The sequence below is a fragment of the Rhinopithecus bieti genome, unplaced genomic scaffold (assembly GCF_001698545.2).
Source record: "Rhinopithecus bieti isolate Rb0 unplaced genomic scaffold, ASM169854v2 scaffold_15252, whole genome shotgun sequence".
NCBI lineage: Eukaryota > Metazoa > Chordata > Mammalia > Primates > Cercopithecidae > Rhinopithecus > Rhinopithecus bieti.
The window spans coordinates 661,919-680,740 of record NW_016808399.1 but is presented as its reverse complement, the minus strand read 5'-3'; the positions used below and the strand labels follow the sequence as shown (position 1 = coordinate 680,740).

The 18,822-nt window shown below is 39.9% G+C and overlaps 1 protein-coding gene across 1 annotated transcript in view; it reads left to right on the top strand.

Annotated features, from left to right (window-relative positions):
• The window catches only part of ADGRV1 (adhesion G protein-coupled receptor V1), a 566,041-nt gene that overhangs the window by 535,267 nt on the left and 11,952 nt on the right, over positions 1-18,822 (top strand). The window contains 1 exon segment of the mRNA XM_017886717.1: positions 16,142-16,333. Coding sequence (XP_017742206.1) covers positions 16,142-16,333 — 192 coding nt within the window.

Genomic DNA, 18,822 nt, shown 5'->3' with positions numbered 1-18,822 from the left:
AAAAAAAAAAAAAAAAAAAAAAAGGTAAATCCTCAGTATGCCACTGACTTCAGTTCCATAAACTAATAATTTAATAAAATGAAAATGATCCAACTGCTACTATATCAAGCCTATTAATTTCACACGTGTAAAATCTGTAAGGAAGAGGAAATAGCATGTAAACTGGGAAGATAAGTGTCTTGATTCTTCAGGAGAAGAAAAGTAGGCAAGCACAGAGAACTCTGTTTTTTCTGGGTCATATATTTTAAAGGAATGGCCTGCTGTTTCTTTCTCTTTTTTTTTTTTTTTTTTTTGTTTTGTTTTGTTTTTTTAAAGACACATTCTGTCACTTTGGCTGGAGTACAGTGGCCTGATCATGGCTCACTGCAGCCTCAAGCCCCCAGGCTCAAGCAATCACCCCTTTTCAGCCTCCCAGGTAGCTAGTATTATAGGTGTGCACCACCACACCTGGCTAATTTTTTGTATTTTTTGTAAAGACAGGGTTTCACCATGTTCCCCAGGCTGGCCTCAAACTACAAGGCTCAAGTGATCCCCACCCTGCCGGCCTGGGTCTCCCAAAGTGCTCAGATTATAGGCGTGAGCACTGTGCCCAACTGCCTATACTGCTTCTTTGTGCCCAGACTTTGCTATTATTGGCAAATCATATAAAGGATCACAATCATCCTTTTGCCATGGGGAGGAATATATAGATTCACTATTTTCACTAATGATGTGTAAATAAATATTAATGAATTATTTTTATTAATTGTACAATCATTTCCTCATACAAACCTAGAATGTTTCCTTATGTTAAGATTATTTTTTCAGAGAATATGAAGATTTTATTTCTTTGTCTTATAAATCCCAAAGTTTTATTTGTTCTATAAATTACAACCTATATTAGACTAATTTTATAAAGTGTATGTTCTAAGAGTGGTAAAATTCAAAATCAAGGTATAAATAACTCTCTGCATGAAAGACTTGCAAAACTACCTAAAGAAAACCAAAATTGGAAATTTGGGATTTAATTTTTTAATTTTAGAAAATTTTCTTTTTCTTGGGAGGCCGAGGTGGGCGGATCACTTGAGGTCAGGAGTTTGAGACTAGCCTGGCCAACATGGTGAAACCCCATCTCTACTAGAAATACAAAAATTAGCTGGGTGTGGTGGCGCAGGTCTGTAATTCCAGCTACTTGGGAGGCTAAGGCAGGAGAATCACTTGAACTGGAGGGAGAGGTTGCAGTGAGCCAAGATCGTGCCACTGCACTCCAGCCTGGGAGATAGTGTTAGACTCCATCTCAAAAAAGAAAAAGAAAAAAGGAAAATTTTATTTTTCTACATAGACACTGCGTTGTGTACTAAAATTAAAATTATTTTAACTCAATAAAATAGTAAAATTTGACATGATTTTACATATATTCCCAGGGGTTTTAAACATGCACATGCATACATACACATAGAGTTCAGCTTTTGTTGCCTTTCCTATGCCTTTCATCCCTTCCAACTATAGGTGTTTTTAGTCCCAGCCTATAAAATCTGTGATTACATACCTTCATACCCTTATTTCCTAGGGATCGGAGTCATAGGAGCAGCTTGCAAAGAAAGCATCCCAATTTAAGTATTTCAGAATTTCTGGAAAGATGTATTATGGCATAGATGATACAATTTGACCCGTTTCTTAGTTAAGAGTGAGCTTTTAATTCATAGAAGCTGTTCCTATAGGGAGTCTGGTTCTTCCTGCCCTTGTTTTTCTAGGCCCCAGGCAATACAGGCTTTTCTAGAGTTCATATATTCACTCATCTACCCAACAACTGTTTATGAAAACCTTGCTATTTTCAGGGCACCGTGCTGGCCTATGACATTGCAGAAATCCAGCTTTCTTGCTTGAAGAAGTTGATGGGCGATGATGTCACATTAGGGTGCAGCATAATGAGGGCTGTCAACAGGGCGTGGGCAGAGTATAGTATTAGGTTACCTAATGCAGTATGGGGTGGTGGGGTGGCCAGAGAAGCATCTCCACATCTGGGAGGAAGTTGATACTTAACTGATAAGTAGGATTAGCAGATAGTTAGGGAAGAGCAGCAGAGGGAACCACAAGTCCATGGGGCAAACCTAAGGAGAAGCACAGCACATCTTGATGAATTGAAAGTATGGCTGTTTCAGTATGCTTGGAGTAGGGAATCTGAGGCAGTGGGTGGCCTTGTTCAGTACACCTGCAGTGGACATTCTGAGGCAGGGAGTGGTGGCAGATGAAGACCAAACCACAGAAGCTTTATTAGCCAAATTACAAAATTATGTTCTCTATTCCGAAGGTATTAGGGAACCACTGAAACATTAACACCTCCCACATTACCCCCTACCATTTTCTGAAATGACTCAATAAAAAATAAACCTTATTGGTGAATCAAAAGAGCTGCGAATGCCTTAAGGAAGGTGGCCAATACTTGTATTTAGACCTACACTTAAGGCAGAACAGCACCTTGGTTCGCGTTCTCTACCAGTTCTGGGAAAGAAGTGATTCTTAGCCGTGTAAAATATTCAACCACAAAGATCCTGCTTGGCCTTGTAATGTTACGTTATTTCTCGGAAGACAGCCTTGTGGCAGGCCACCTCAACTGGTAGGAATGTGCTGTACAAAGAAATCAATCAACCAGGTTAAGGATGAGATCGACTTTGTGCAAATTCTTTTTGTAGTAAAAATAACAATATCACCTTTCTTTATAAATTTGATCTACAGCTTACAAATATATATGGTACATTTTATTTGAGACTCATAAAAATCCATGGAAGTAATTGGTACTGAAATTCCCATTTCCCAGATTTAAAAAACTGAGGTTCATATAAATAAAATATAGTTACACATAATAATAATTAGCAAGCAGCAGAGCTGAGATTCATTCCAAGATACCAGACTTTAAACCATCCTGTTCTTTACAAGAGACTGGCTATTTTCAATGAAGAGAATTAAGTTTGGGGCTGGACTAAAATCCTTATTTGGATTTTTTTTGTCAAGTTACCGATTACAAGAATTGATCACTCCATTTCCTTTAGAAGTAGAAATAATAGTCATTTTGCTGATTTTCTTTGTTATGGTCTAAGAAAAGAAATGCTCTGTTTAAAAAATGTACTGTTTAAAACAGATTGATTTGAGGTCATGGCAGTTAAAAGTGGCACTACCAGAAACTGAGTTATGAAAAATTGGCTATAGAATAAATATATATATGAAATTCTTATTATCCCTTTTCTTTTATCCTTTTTTCTTTTCTTTTCACTGTGACCTTGAACTCCTGGGCTCAAGCAGTCCTCCTGCCTCAGCCTCCCAAAGTACTGAGAATACAGGCTTGAGCCACTGTACCCAGCCCTTTGTTTTCCATTTGACTTTCATCACAAGATGGGGTGATACAGGACCTCATCTAAAACTTACTTGCTCTTGATAAAGTTGAAAATTTTCTGTTGGGAAAGTAATTCGGGAGTGTAGACCCACATCATGGCAGGCATTCTAGGCCACAGGACTTAACTGTATTCATATGCCTCATATTTTTAACTGCCTCATATTTTAACTGCGTGAGGCTTCATATGCCTCATATTTTAACTGAGTGTAGCTCTTTGAGGCAGGTACCATATATTTTACATCCTTTTATGCATTCACAGAGTTTCCAATATAGTAGACACTCAAAAACTTTTAAAGAATGGTATACAACATTATTTTGTTGAGGAAAGATTAAAATATTTAGAAGAACTTCCCTAAATGTAGGCAAAGCCGTCACTTGGACCTATCTTCCACTTTACTGTTTTCCTATTCAAGCAGTGGTCTGAGATTGAGGGATCAGAGGAACTCCTGGTAGAATTCCAATCATTAGACTACATGAGTGGCCATGAAATGCTTTGGAGGTAAGACTAAGTCTATTCTGTTCACTGCCTGCAAGGAGCCTACAGTGCATTACCAGGTGGACCCTTAGCTATTAGTATTTACTCAGTGAATGAACCAAAGATGGTTAAGAGAACTTAAATTGCAGACCATCCTCATATAAGAGAGCTGGTTAGAATCTGGATTTATATAAGGATAAAATTGCTAGTCCTGCTGTATCAAATAGGATGGCTTCTACAATACTGGTCCCTTAGCAAGCAATTACTAGTTTGCCTTATAACTCACTGTCATTGCCAGTTGAATGAAATGGGGTGATGTTAATAAAAACGCTGAGACAACAGGCTAACCCAAGAATCCCAGGCAAACCAGGACTGTCACAAGCAAACCAGGATCTGAGGTTACCCTAGTGATTGCCCAACCATAAATCCAACCTTCAGCTCTTATTCCAAAAAAGTGCTTACATATAAAAGCATCTCATTACATAATTAACGGGTTGGAGGGGGAAAAAAAACCCTTCTGTAGAAATTGTAATTTTACAAAAGTTTATATCCAAGCTGGAGTGGTTATTTCTGAATGCTAAAATTTGATATCAATTTTGGGGGGCTTCTCTGTATTTTCTTTCTTTCTTATTTCTCCTTCTGCAATAAATATGAATTTGGTTTGCTTTTAAATTTTATTTTTTTAAATTAAAACATCCATTGAGTCTTAGCATTTTACTAATAAATCCTATAGAACATCCTTAGAGAACTGCTAGGGCCCTTGTTTCACTGATAAGAAAATAGCAACAAAAATATATAATGATTTGTTTCTACTAAACCGTCATCAGAAAAGAGTATTCAAAAATAATAACATAATCTTTTAACAGTATATATGGTGGAATTATTACAATATTTATTTCTGTTTGGATGCTGTATTATCTCAAATCCATAAATGCAAAAATTCCAAGAAGTATGATATCTCAAGGAATATTTATCCACTAGTGAGACTAACCAGAATTTGTCATTTTGCCAACTGTATTGGTAAACTTTTTTTAAATTTATTTAATGGAGCCTTGCTCTGTTGCCCAGGCTGGAGTGCAGTGGCACCATCTCGGCTCACTGCAACCTCCACCTCCTGGGTTCAAGCAATTCTTACGCCTCAGCCTCCCAAGTAACTGGGATTACAGGTATGTGCCACCACACCCAGCTAATTTTTTATTTTTAGTAGAGACAGGGTTTCACCATGTTGGCCAAGCTGGTCACGAACTCCTGACCTCAAGTGATCTGCTCCCCTCAGCCTCCCAAAGTGCTGGGATTACAGGCGTGAGCCACCGCGCCCACTTTATTGACAAACCTCTTATCTCTTTGGGGCATAATTTACACCTGTGTCTTTTGGTGCCACAAAGCATAGCATGTGAAGCTGCACATTTCTATAAGAGTCTACATGGACTGTATCATTGTCTTGGAATGGATTCACATGAGAATATTTCTAAAACAAGGCAATGCAGGTCATCTTTGATATTTAGTTACATTATAATGAAGTTAATAATTTATTTAAAGTTTTTGAGATTTTTTTTTCCTGTTAAAAGCAATATAAAAGATTTAGAAGCCCAGTATATATGTATCTTGGCAGACTGACTCCCTTCAGCAGCTTGTGGGACAAGAATGAGTCAGGAATACAAAAACTGGGCATCTCAGAAGGGATGTTGGTGTGAGATAAGGTGTTTCATTTGCAGGAAAGCACACCACACTAGTCTGGCATTGCAGAGAACGTGAAGTTTGCAGTGTGCATTCAGTATTTCTCTTCAAGTGGAACATCTGATTCAGTTCGTATTTTAAAGGAATTTAATTCTGTGCTATATAGTCTTTTGCTCTGAATAAGGAAAATAATGATTGAAATGGATGGGTTAGAAGGAGTAAAATAATCCCATCAAGTGTTAACATGTAGTTATCAAACTGGCTGATTTAATGGACCAAGTCCGATTATTCCCCTAACCTGACACCTTTTTTTGACACTGGTACATATTACATAGTTCAGCCTATTCTCACCACTCTCTCTATTGTAATTGTAGTTTTTTTCCAGGGACATCAGTTACTTCTGAAATGAACAAATGCCTCTTTCTCTTTCTCCTTGATGTCTGTTTTGACAATGTGGAACACCTCATTCTCCAGGAACAAAATCTTCCCTTGGCTTCCCTGATATAGTTGTGGCTGTCCTTAATCTGACTTGCCTGACCAGTCAGTTCTTCCTTGTTTACTTCACTGGTTCTTCTTCCTGTTCATGTCCTCCAGCTGTGTTTAATCCTGAGCACTCAGCTTTCTTTCTCTATAAAGTGTCTTCCCTTAAAAAGTCATACACCCATGTGGCTTCAGCTTTTCACCACTACACAGCTATTTTCTACACTTGCATTCTAACCTTGCCTTCTCTCTTAATCTTCAGTGGGGTACTTAAAATATCTCACGTTTTTGCCTCAAACATGTATGAAATTTAATTTAGCTTCTACAGCAAAGTGATCCCTTCTCCTCCTTTATTTTTGTTGGAACTGGGTCATCCAATTTTCCCCTTTCATCATCATCAACACTGTTCTTTGGTCACCTATCAGTGGCCAAACAATTACGCTTATCTATACAATGAGAAGGTTATCTGAAGGCTAAACTTTTAAGGCCTTGTTTTCAAAAAGGTAATTTAAAGGACACTGACCAAAACTATGTTTAAGACTACTTATAACAAGATTTAAATAAATAATCTTATTTATTACAGCACAATGTGGTATTTTTATAATTTTTTAAAGAAATTCCTATTGAAAGACAATACCAACTCAATTCTTTCCTCCACTTTTATTAAAACTTTTTTAAAATTATCCTTGAATGCCAAACCTTTTCTATATTATTAAGTCCCACCTCAATACCGTTTGACCACCTCCCATCTTTTCTACCCCTCAATCCAACCACCCAGATTTGTACTTTGGAAAATTTTTAAATCTAGGAACTATCCAAGCAGGGTTAGTGGGGTAAGGGAGTTTGGATTCTTGCAATCTGTTAAAAACTCACTTTTCAGTTCCTTCCATCTTGTCAGAAATAGTCTGGCTCCTGATCAGTCCTATCATGACTGATTAGCATTCCATGCTTTGAAACTTAACAGAAATATGAAGAATATTGAGAGTCTCAGAGACAAAGCACTGTCAAATAGGCTCAAAAGGAAAGGCTGAAGAACAGGGATCATATTACCTGGAGATGAGATTACTGAAGCATGTCCTAATACTTACCTGTTGACTTATGGGTATTTACCACTAAGAGACTCTAACCTAATGTTTCTTATGTCCATAAGTGGCACACAGAGAAATATATTCTTAAATTGCAGATAGAAACCTTGGCATATAAAAAGAAGAATACCTTGTCTGTATACTGGATATTTATAATTCAAAAACTGCAAAATTGTTGTTCCTAGGAATTGCAAAATTTAGAATAGACATCTGTCCAAACCTTAAAAGTGAAGAACTGCTGCCTAGATATTTAATGATAGACATGTCTAAATCCAGCAGACTTGTTTTATTATCTCTATAGTTTTGAATAGATAGTGTCCCCTAAGTTATTGAGGAATTATAGAAGAATTTGACAAACCCATGGTGAATACTAGTTAATTACTTAAACCATGCAAATATTTTAAAAAGCATTTGAGCAAAATTGCTTACATAGATTTCCAAATATTTCAGTTGTACTAACCTATAGCTATCAAGATAAACTCACTTGTTTCCTTTTTCCATATATTTAATACACAGTTAGATTGTGGATTCTTATTATAAAAAAGACCATCACCAAAAGCAATATTATAAATAAGACCATCAACAAAAGCAATTTTAAATGTAAAACTAAGAGTAGTTTTAAGATGAAGCAATTAGAGATTAAATGCCTACTCTCCACACACCTGAAAAATATACAAATGCAGAAATACTGTACATATTTGGTTTTTCAATTCTGTCACTGGCACAATATCTGTTATCTTTGCTGCTAAGTCATCGGTGATGCAAAACAGCAGTAGGTCAGCAGCCCAAGAGCTGTTTGAATCCAGAAATAAGAGATCACAAAGACTTCCCAGGGGTGTCTGCCAAGGAGACAGCAAAAGCAACAGGCCCTCTAAGGAGATGTAGCCATGGGAAAGAGCATGGCAGTATGCAAACTCAGTTTCAGCAGAAAAGCCAGATAGCCAGGATGTCACCTGAGGGCTGAGCACAAAGTGACCATACTGCCAGGGAGACACCAACCCAGAAGAGCATTGACCTGGTCAGGAAGGGATGCTTCATTCTCCCATGAAGCCATGACACATGTTACATGTTGCAACAGAAAGACTAAGCCGAAACAAAAGTTGTATTGAACAACTAGAGAAATACCTGGCTATAGTGGTGATGGAATTAGAGGACTAAAACCAACACATCCCTCAGACCCATGACTGTCCCTACCCCTTCCTACTCTGTCCCTCTAATGAAATTAAAAGCCGTAATCCCTTATCTAACAAATATTTCCTAAACTCTTGCATGTCAGGGACCGTACTATAAACAAAAATAAATAAATAAAACAGTGAACTGGACATGGCCTCTTACTTTCTAGGAGGTTACAGCTTAAAGGAAGGTCTTCCTTTTTTAATCCCAAATTTGTGATTTTTGAGATGAAGAGAGCATAATTTGAATGGAGGTTTCATTCCTCTGAGTCCCTTATTCCACATTGTCTCAGGGATCCACATTGATTTGGAGAACTCATCTGAAACCTGAAGATGTCTCTCAACTAGGAGTTGTTGAACCTTAGAGAACTTGTAAAAAGGTCTCAAAAGAGTGTAAAGCCCAGCTTAATCTCTTTGCTGTTTTAACCACTTCTTCCCACCCCACTTCCTGGTTAAATTTATGCAATGGTAATATTGATTCTTTCGTATCTCATATGGAACTGATAAAATTTTTTGAGATAATCGTCCAGAATCTCCTGTACTTATTTTACTCCTTGATGATGTCAAGAACATTTATTAACTCCTTAGACTATTATGATTTCATTTGTGTCTCACTGAATGTTTGCTAATAAGTTTAAATTCTTGAATCAAACAAATACAGAATTGGTCATAGTGTTACGGGATCCTTGGAGTTTCACTTCGCCAGCTAGAAACCTCTGTGGCCAGTGATTCCTTTGTCTGAGTTTTGCTCAGGCCCACTGGGCCTGCTCAGCCTGGCAGACTGCGCTTAGCTCATGCTACTGGCCTGGATCCCATGCCTGCCGAGGGCGAGTGGAGTGGCGAGGGGTGTGTGAATGAGCAAGTATGGGGTCTGGCCACTGCACACAGTGGTGGAACCGGCAGCTCCAGACACCGCCACAGGCACTGGCTCTCTGTGAGGCTGTGGCTGGACTAGGCATCCCACAAGTAGCTTCCATGGCTGGCACCAGGGAACATGGTCATGCCCAGAAGCTTGGAAATGCCAGGAACTGCAGAGCCCCAAAGAAGGTGTCACTGCCCTGGCTTGGGGCACTCCTAGGTCTGGGATCCCCAAGGAGCCACAGCTCTTCTCTCCTTGTTGCCTGCAATATGGCAAGGAGGTGGTGTGTTTCAGCCCTGTTTGTGTTACAGCTCTTTCAGCCCTGCCATTCGGCATGTTCCAAGTTCTCGTCCCATGCCCAGGTAGAAGGAGGTATGCAGACAAGTGGAAGGTGAGAAAGGTGAAGAGGAGCTTTATTGAGTGGTAGAGCTCAGAGGAGACTCACAGTGCTCCTCTCTGCAGCTGGTCGTCCCTGCGTCTGCTCAGCTCTCAGCAGAGAGGAAACAACAAAGTAGGTAGCTTATTTCCACAGGCAGGTCATCCCATCAAGTGCTCAAGTCTGGCTGAGTCTGGAGTTTTTATGGGCTTCAGAGGGAGGAAGTGCATGCTGATTGGTTCATGGGTGGTCATGGGCAGGTCTAGAAAAAGCACCATAAGTTCCCACTCCAGTTTGCAGGACTGACAGCCTGGTCCCCAGGCTTCAGGCCTTCCCCAGCTTAAAGTTGGGGCCTCACCAGGGACCTTCGCCCTCTACTCCAGAGCCTGTCTGCCTGCTGCCACTGTTCATGATGCCCAGGCCGTTTGTACAGAGGGGTGCCTGCAGGCCAGTGCTAAGCTGCCCTCAGCCCCACTCAGCCTCCCTCCCATGTTCATTGGCATTCTAAGTGTGGAAGGGGTCAAGGCAGCAGGGGGATAGTATGTCAGTGCTGCCCTGAGTGTGTGCATACCTGGCTGGGTTGCAACTGTGCCTGGGCTTGGCCTCAACTTTGCTCTGAGATTGGAGCAGGCACTGGGAGTGTGGAGAGGCCAGGCAGTGGGAGCAGGCACTTCTGAGCCTGAAGGGGCAGCAGGCGGCTTCCTGGGCCCTTGAGAGTGCAGATATGCCCAGGTCTGCAGCTGCAGCTTGGGTGGCTGCAGTGGCACCCAGAAGGTCAGGGCTCCTGCCTTCTGCCAGCCCTCACCAGCTCTGTGGAGTTCAAAGCCCAGCCATACCTCCCCTTTTGCAGCCAGCTTCTCCACAGCAGCCACTCCAGATGGGCCATTGCTACCATCAATAGTGTGTATGGTCAATCCAGATATTACTGAAGATCTTTTCTTGTTTGTTTTTAGAGGCAGGTTCTGGCTCTGTTACCCAGGCTGCAATGCAGTGATGCAAACATGGCTCACTGCAGCCTCAGCCTCTTCGGTTCAGGCAATCCTCCTGCTTAGCATCCTAAGTAGCTGGGATAGCAGGTGTGTGCTACCATGCCTGGCTAATTTCTTTTTTATTTTTTGTAGAGATGGGATCTCTAGGTTGCCCAGGCTAGTCTCAAACTCCTGGTCTCAAGTGATCTTCCCATCTTGGTCTCCCAAGTCATTGGGATTACAGGCATGAGCCACCACGCCCAATCTAACTAAAGATTTTTGAAAGCATTTTTTTATGATTGTAGTAAGAGAACCAACAAAATAATCAAAATCATAATGAATAGAAATTCCCTTCCCTGTAAGCTTTCACTAGGTAAAGAATAGGAAGAACAGATGGATCATATAGGTCCTGCTTCTAAAACAGTTAAGCTGTTATATTGTAAGCTATTGTATTTGTGAGTAACTTGAGGTTAGGAGCCAAATTTTTTATATTTACATCTCAGTGCTTGGCAATGCACATAGTGGGTGATCAGCAATATTGGATTAAATAATTGAGAATCCAGATTCTCTTATAATTCTTTCACAGACTGGCATACAAAAGGGAGCCTGAGATTTAACATGCAGTGTTTGGAATGGGGACTTGTTTTTATCCTGAGGTCAGAAACCTCCACAGCTGAGTACTTTGGATAATGAAAGTTCATTTTCTATATTTGCCCAGCTTGGGCTGGACACAGGCAAATGTCATACGATACGCATTTAAACATTCTTTTCTTTCCATTTTAGGCATTTGTGTTTACTGCAGCACATCTCAAAGATTCACAATATTTACTGTATATTTCTATGCTTTTAAGAAAAAAAGATGCAGCTTTCACAGGCAAGTTAATTTCAGCAGGCAGATCCTTTCCTGAAGCAAAAAAGGCTAGATACAAAAACAAACAAGAGGGAGAATACACTGTTTTAACAAATGGGTCCTTAGAGATGGATTTTGAAGCATGGATTTTGTTTCCCGATCTAGATTTTACCCTATCACTTCACAACACTGAGAGAAATCCTGAAATAAATCAGTAACATTTGTACAATTTTTAAGGCTGACAGTTTTATTTTTTTCCTGTTTTGTCTATTGCTGTAGCCAATGTAATTAGGTCATACCCATGTGAGAAGTTTATTGTACAAGAAAAATTTTGGATGTGTGTGTGTATTTTCAGGAAGATTTGTTTCTGCTAATGTTCATGATGTCCTTTGCACATGAAACTAATTCACTTATTATCATACACAATTTAGAATATTATTATTGTTTCCAAAAAAAAAAAAACTCTAATTCAAGGGGATTCAAGGGGAAACACATGTTTGTTTACTTTTCTATCATGGTTAGAGCAGTTACACTTAAAAGTATTTTTAGCAGATAAACCACTGATTTTAAAACGTATTTTTTAACAATACAGATTAGATGCCCAAGCAGGGATCATTCGAGTAGAAAGGGGAGAAAGGACTAAATCATAATAGTATTCCAGAAATGGCAGCAGAAATCAAACGCTAGCCTACATACCTTGAGCATTGCCCTCTAATTTCACTTTTATAAAAGTTGTTTGTAATTCTTAGTCCTGGGTATTTTCTAACAGACTTTTTATGATTATATCAACAGATGTAAGTTTCAGGCCCACAAGAAAATTATTGCTTCTACACTCCCAGAAATGTTAGGAACCGTGGGAGAATGCCGTTTTTCACAAAATGAAGCTAGTTATTCATGTTTTCTGAAAAATCTTGATGTTAACTCATTTTCTTCTTTAATAAGCTGAATGCCTTGCTTTTATTTTTATGTATTAATTTAATAATTTTAGTAACTATTTAATTGAGATTCTTACTTGCTTCCGAAACATAAGCACCAGGATGAATAGACACAAGAGGCACAATTTAACATATTTTATTGGCTGAGCATAAAGGTCACAATTACCAAGCTTTATAGACACACCATTAGAAGTATACAATAGATCCTTTGTAGAGACCATGAAGGAGAGCCAGTGTAGGCAATGTCAGGAACAGCAATACAAATTTTGAGTTGCTGTCTGTGACAAAAGCAGAGCAATTGTCAAGAATTTGACTGGGTCGCAAAAGAATTTAAAGGGCCAGCAGCTCTTTAAGAATGCACGCATTAGCGTTAGCTTTATCCTTATGTAACATTTACTGTGAGGCAAGGCATGCCAAATATTAAGCAATCTACTGAATTCCTCTGAGTACCTACCCAGTGATTCTATTTTCAAATGAGATAAGTAGGTGAGATATACAAATGAAATCAGGAGGCTTGATTAATGCTGCTCTTTCAGAAATCTACAATGTGAATGGATCACTATTAGTACCCCAGTTTAAGCATTTTGCTAAGAAAAAAAATGGAAATGAGTGCAATAGATGGGAAAATATGGTACTTTTTTGGAAGGAAAAAAGTTTCCTTTCTAAAACAAAATGTACATGGCTAATCAGATATACTTCTGCAATTCTGTTTTCATGTATTAATAGAGCTAGATTTCAGCTTCACTTAAGTTTTTACCAAGAGAAGAACTTGAGGGCATGGTATCTTGCACCTGTAATCCCAGCCCTGCGGGAGGCCAAGGTGGGCATATCTCATGAGCTCAGAAATTCAAGACCAGCCTGGGCAACATGGCAAAACACCATCTGTACAAAAAATAAAAATAGAAAACCAGCTGAGCATGGTGAAACATGCCCGTGGTACCAGCTACAGGGGAAACTAAGGTAGGAGTATCACTTGAGCCCAGGAGGCAGGTAGCACCACTGCTGGGATTGCACCACTGCACTCCAACTGAACTCCAGTCTGGGTGACAGAGCAAAACCTTGTCTCAAAAAAAAAAAAACAAAGATTTGTTAGTGAGAGGTCAGTTTTCCTAAATTACATTGACTAAATTTTTTGTGACATTCAAAATTTGCCATGGTCGCTTGCTAGACTCCTAACATGTTCTGTAAATTATCAGCTTTTAGTAGAATTTGAAGAATGCTTGTGGAAAATCAGCGATGCTTTCAACCATTGGTATGGTTTAGTTCTGTGTCCCCACCCAAATCTCACCTTGGATTGTAATAATCCCCATGTGTCAAGGGCAGGACAAGATGGAAGTAGTTGGATCATAGGGGCAGTTTACCATGCTGTTCTCATGATAGTGAGTGTGTCTCATTAGATCTGATGGTTTTATATGCATCTAGCATTTCTCCTGCTTGCACTCATTCTCTTTCCTGCCTCTCTGTGAAGAGGTGTCTTCTGCCATAATTGTAAGTTTTCTGAGGCCTCCCCAGCTATGTGGAACTGAGTCAATTAAACCTCTTTTCTTTATAAATTACCCAGTCTCAGGTATTTCTTTATAGCAGTGTGAGAACAGACTAATACAGTAAATTGGTACCTCAGAGAGTAGGGTGCTGCTATAAAGCTATCCAAAAATGTGGAAGCGCCCTTGGAACTGGGTAATAGGCAGAGGTTGGAACAGTTTGGAGGGCTCAGAAGAAGACAGGAAAATGTGGAAAAGTGTGGAACTTCCTAGAGATTTGTTGAATAGCTTTGACCAAAATGCTGATAGTGATGAGGACAATGAAGTCCAGGCAGAGGTGGTCTCAGATACAGACAAGGAACTTGTTGGGAACTGGAGTAAAGGTGACCCTTGCTATGCTTTAAGAAAAAGACTGGTATCATTTTACCCCCTCCCTAGAAATCTGAAACTTTTGAACTTGAGAGAGTTAATTTAGATTATCTGGTGGAAGAAATTTCTAAGCAGCAAAGCATTCAAGACATGACAAAGCATAAAAGTTTGGAAAATTTGCAGCCTGACGATGCAGTAGAAAAGAAAAACCCATTTTCTGGGGAGAAATTCGAGCCACCTGCAGAAATTTGCATAAGTAATGAGGAGCCAAATGTTAATCGCCAAGACAATGGGGAAAATATCTCCAGGGCATGCTAGAGACCTTCACTGCAGCCCCTCCCATCACAGGCCCAGAGGCCTGTGAGAGAAAAATGGTATCCTGGACCTGGTCCAGGGCCTTCCTGCTGTGTGCCATGTGTCCTAGCTGCTCCAGTCATGACTAAAAGGGGCCAAGGTACATCTCAGGCTATTGCATCAGAGGGTGCAAGCCCCCAGCCTTGGCAGCTTCCACATGTTGCTGGTCCTGTGGGTATGCAGAAGGCAAGAATTGAGTTTGGGAACCTCTGCCTAGATTTCAGAGGGTGTATGGAAATGCCTGGACACCCAGGCAGAAGTTTGCTGCAGGGGTGGAGCCCTCATAAAGAACCTCTGGTAGGGCAGTGCAGAAGGGAAATTGGGGGTTGGAGCCCCCACACAGAGTCCCCACTGGGGCACTGCCTCAGTGAGAAGAGACCCACCATCTTCTAGATCCCAGAATGGTTTATCCACAAATAGTATGCACCGTGCACCTGGAAAAGCCACAGACACGCAAAGCCAGCCTGTGAAAGCAGCTGGGAGGGGGTCTGTAATGTGCAAAGCCACAGAGGTGGAGCTGTCCAAGGCCGTGGGAACCCACCTCTTGCATCAGCATGAACCTGGATGTAAGACATAGAGTCAAAGATAATTTTGCAACTTTAAGGATTAATGACTGCCTTATTGGATTTTGGACTTGCATGGAGTCTGTAGCCCCTTTGTTTTGACCAATTACTCACATTTGGAATGGGTGTATTTACGCAATGTCTGTATCCCCATTGTATCTAGGAAGCAACTAACTTGCTTTTTGATTTTACAGGCTCAGAGGCGGAAGGGACTTGCCTTGTCTCAGATGAGACTTTGGAGTTGGACTTTTGGGTTAATGCTGGAATGAGTTAAGACTTTGGGGGATCGTTGGAAGGACATGATTGTGTTTTACAATGTGAGGACATGAGATTTGGGAGTGCCCAGGGGCGGAATGATATGGTTTGGCTCTGTGTTCTCCACATCTCACCTTGAATTGTAATAATCCCCACGTGTCAAGGGCAGGACCAGGTGGAAATAATTGGATCATGGAGGCAGTTTTCTCCATGCTGTTCTCATGATAATTAGTGAGTCTCATGAGATCTGATGGTTTTATAAGTGTCTGGCATTTCCCCTCCTTGCACTCATTGTTTCTCCTGCCACCCTATGAAGAGGTGCCTTCCACCATGATTATAAGTTTCTTGAGGCCTCCCCAGTCATGTGAAACTGAGTCAATTAAAGCTCTTTCTTTATAAATTACCCCGTCTTGGCTGGGCACAGTGGCTCACGCCTATAATCCCAGCACTTTGTGAGGCCAAGGTGAGTGGATCACATGAGGTCAGGAGTTCAAGACCAGCCTGGCCAACATAATGAAACTCTGTCTCTACTAAAAATATAAAAATTAGCCAGGTGTGGTGGCACACATCTGAGGTCCCAGCTACTCGGGAGACTGAGGCAGGAGAATCACTTGAACCCAGGAGGCAGAGGTGCAGTGAGCCGAGATTGTGCCACTGCACTCCAGCCTGGGTGACAGAATGAAACTCCATCTCAAAAAAAAAAAAAAAGAAAAAGAAAAAAGAAAAGAAAAGAAAGAAAAACAAATTACCCGGTCTTGAGTATTTCTTCATAGCAGCATGAGAATGGACCAATACAACCATGCTTATTCTTCAGCTACGATAGCAGGACAGCCTTTGACATGCTGATGTTCTTTTTTTTTTTTTTTTTTCAGGGACTTTATGTTTTCGTGGTTTATTTCATTTTACACAACCAAACGTGTTGCCCTATGAAGGCCAGTTACACTGTGGAAATGAATGGGCATCCTGGACCCAGCACAGCCTTTTTCACGCCCGGGAGTGGAATGCCTCCTGCTGGAGGGGAAATCAGCAAATCCACTCAGAATCTCATCAGTGCTATGGAGGAGGTGTCTGCCCTTGCCCTTTCATTCTGTCTCTGTCTCTGTCTGTTTGTCTCTCTCTCTCTGTGTGTCTGTCTGTCTGTCTCTCTCTGTCTGTCTCATTGACAGGCTCTCTACCTCGTAAAGAGTACAAGATGAATAACACTAGGTGATTTTTAAATCTTACATATTAACATCTTCTGACCTATGGTACTTGATTTCCTTACTGCAGCATCACACCCATTATCTAATTCTTTCTCTTCCTCACCCTGTGAGCTAGACTGACCAGCAGTTTGTATTCGGAAATCAGATAGAGTATAATTTGACATTTCTTTCTTCAAAATCTTTCTAATTTGACATGCCAGTGACTGGGTCTGCCAAGGAAATGGTTCTTAAGATGCTATTTTTCCTAAAAATACTTTCATAGCTCTCTTCCTCCACCGATTCCAACTCACTACCTCAATCCCAACAAACAGAGAAAAGAAATTAAGCCAAACCTCTTTTCAGTTTACGTACTAGAAAATATTTTAGAAAAAAAGCTCAGAAGAGTGCTTCTGCAGCACTACTGGAAAATCTAGCCAGGATTTCCTCTGTAAAAATCTACCTCCCACTGCTCTCTGCATTCTGTCCACATCATTTTTATTTGCTGTGCATGAATCCCATTGCCACCAGCTTGTCAGTAATGCTGCCCCTAGCACTGGGGCACTGCTCACATTTTAAAACATCCCTGAATTCCTCTGGCCAGGAGGAGATAGTAACAAAGGCCTCTAAAAATTTCTGCAGTGTCCAAGATGTGCTTGGTTACCATTTTTTTATGAGCTCGTATTGCCCTCTTTATATTAAGGAGCCAAGGAAAACAGTATTTGTGTTTACTTCCTGAAAAATGGCAGGAAATGAAGGTACATCTGTCTGAAAAGGTAACAGTTTATATTAATAGATAGATGGATGGAGAGATAGGTAGATAGATAGATCAATAGACTGAAAACTTACCTGTCCAGAGATAACTTTTGTCCTTCGTAGCAATATGGAAAGTAATTTTACTTATGTTAAGTTAAAATTAAGGTAAATATTAACAATTCAAGTACTATATATATTTTTAGTTTTAATGAGAAATTTTAATTTACAGAATTATTAACTAGTAACAGAAACAGAGTAGAAAGGTGGTTGTCAAGTGCTGGGGGTGAAAGAAATGAAGGATTTTGATCAAAGGATTTTGATGAAAATTTCAGTTATAAAATGAATTAGTTCAAGTACAGTTTTAAAATCAAGCTATATCTTTAGTATCCTTAAATTTTGGAAATCTAGTATGATTTCTCTATCCCCAAAGTTCTTAAAATAGACTTATTTCATCACAGCAGGTCCAATGGAAACAGGGATTTTTTAGAATCAATAATTCAGAAATGAATCTTAAAATTTTTTTGAATGGTTGCTCAGTCTAGCATTTGTTTAGATCTGAACTGTCCAATACAATAACCATTAGCTGCATGTGGCTATTTAAATTTAAACTAAAATTAGGCAACATTAAAGAGTCAGTTTATCATTCACCCTCACCACATTTTAAGTGCTCAACAGCCACATGCGTTTGGTAGCTGCCATATTGGAGAACACAGATATAACACATTTGTATCACTGCAGAAAGTTTTATTGGACACTGCTGGTCTAGATGTTCAACTTCCGAGTGAAGTTTTTTAAGGTTCATCTTTTCCTCTCAAGTTCGTTTCTAAAGTTCTCAGATCGCTGTTCTCAGAAATGAAGTGTCTTTACCGTCTCTCAGAACACCCTATGCTGGTGGGCAGTAGCTGTTAACAGTCCAATTCTTGGGCCAGAGCCACCACTTGGGTGCTCATTTGGGAGTTGTGCAACAGCAGAGCCTGAAGTGTGCTCTGCATTCCTCACAGGCTTAGAATTGGCCTTCATTCAGCTGTCAGTGAGGTGCTGTCAGAGACATTCTAAAAAGCCATGCAGAGAAGGGAAAGTATAGGAAAGAAGGATTAAGGGGTTGTTTATCAGTAACCTAGAGGTATGTAAATACATTTAATCATTCCAGGATAGAGCTATCTTTTTAATCATTCAATCCAAAACAAGGAGGAATGCTATGAAAGTATTTTTCTCAATTTAGTATGTCCTTATAGATACCTTCTATATTTAAAATCCTGTGTGGCATTTTAGATAAAGGATTAGGAGGATTCGTCTCCATTTCTTATATTTTTTAACAGAGTTTTCTTTGTACACATCTTCCCAAAAAATGTAGTTATTGGGTTAAAAATTAGTTTTCATTCCCCACACATGACAACATAGAAATCTACAAGTAATTCAAATAGAGACATTGTTTAGAATCACAGATTAAATTGTCTCAGGGAGAGACATAATTTTCTAAAGAATAAAGATAAAATTAAAGTTGTTTTGTTTTTGTTTTTGTTTTTTTAGTAGAGATAGGGTATCTCTCTGTCACCCAGGCTGGAGCATAGTGGCATGATCATAGCCCACTGCAGCCTCGAACTTCTGAACTCAAGTGA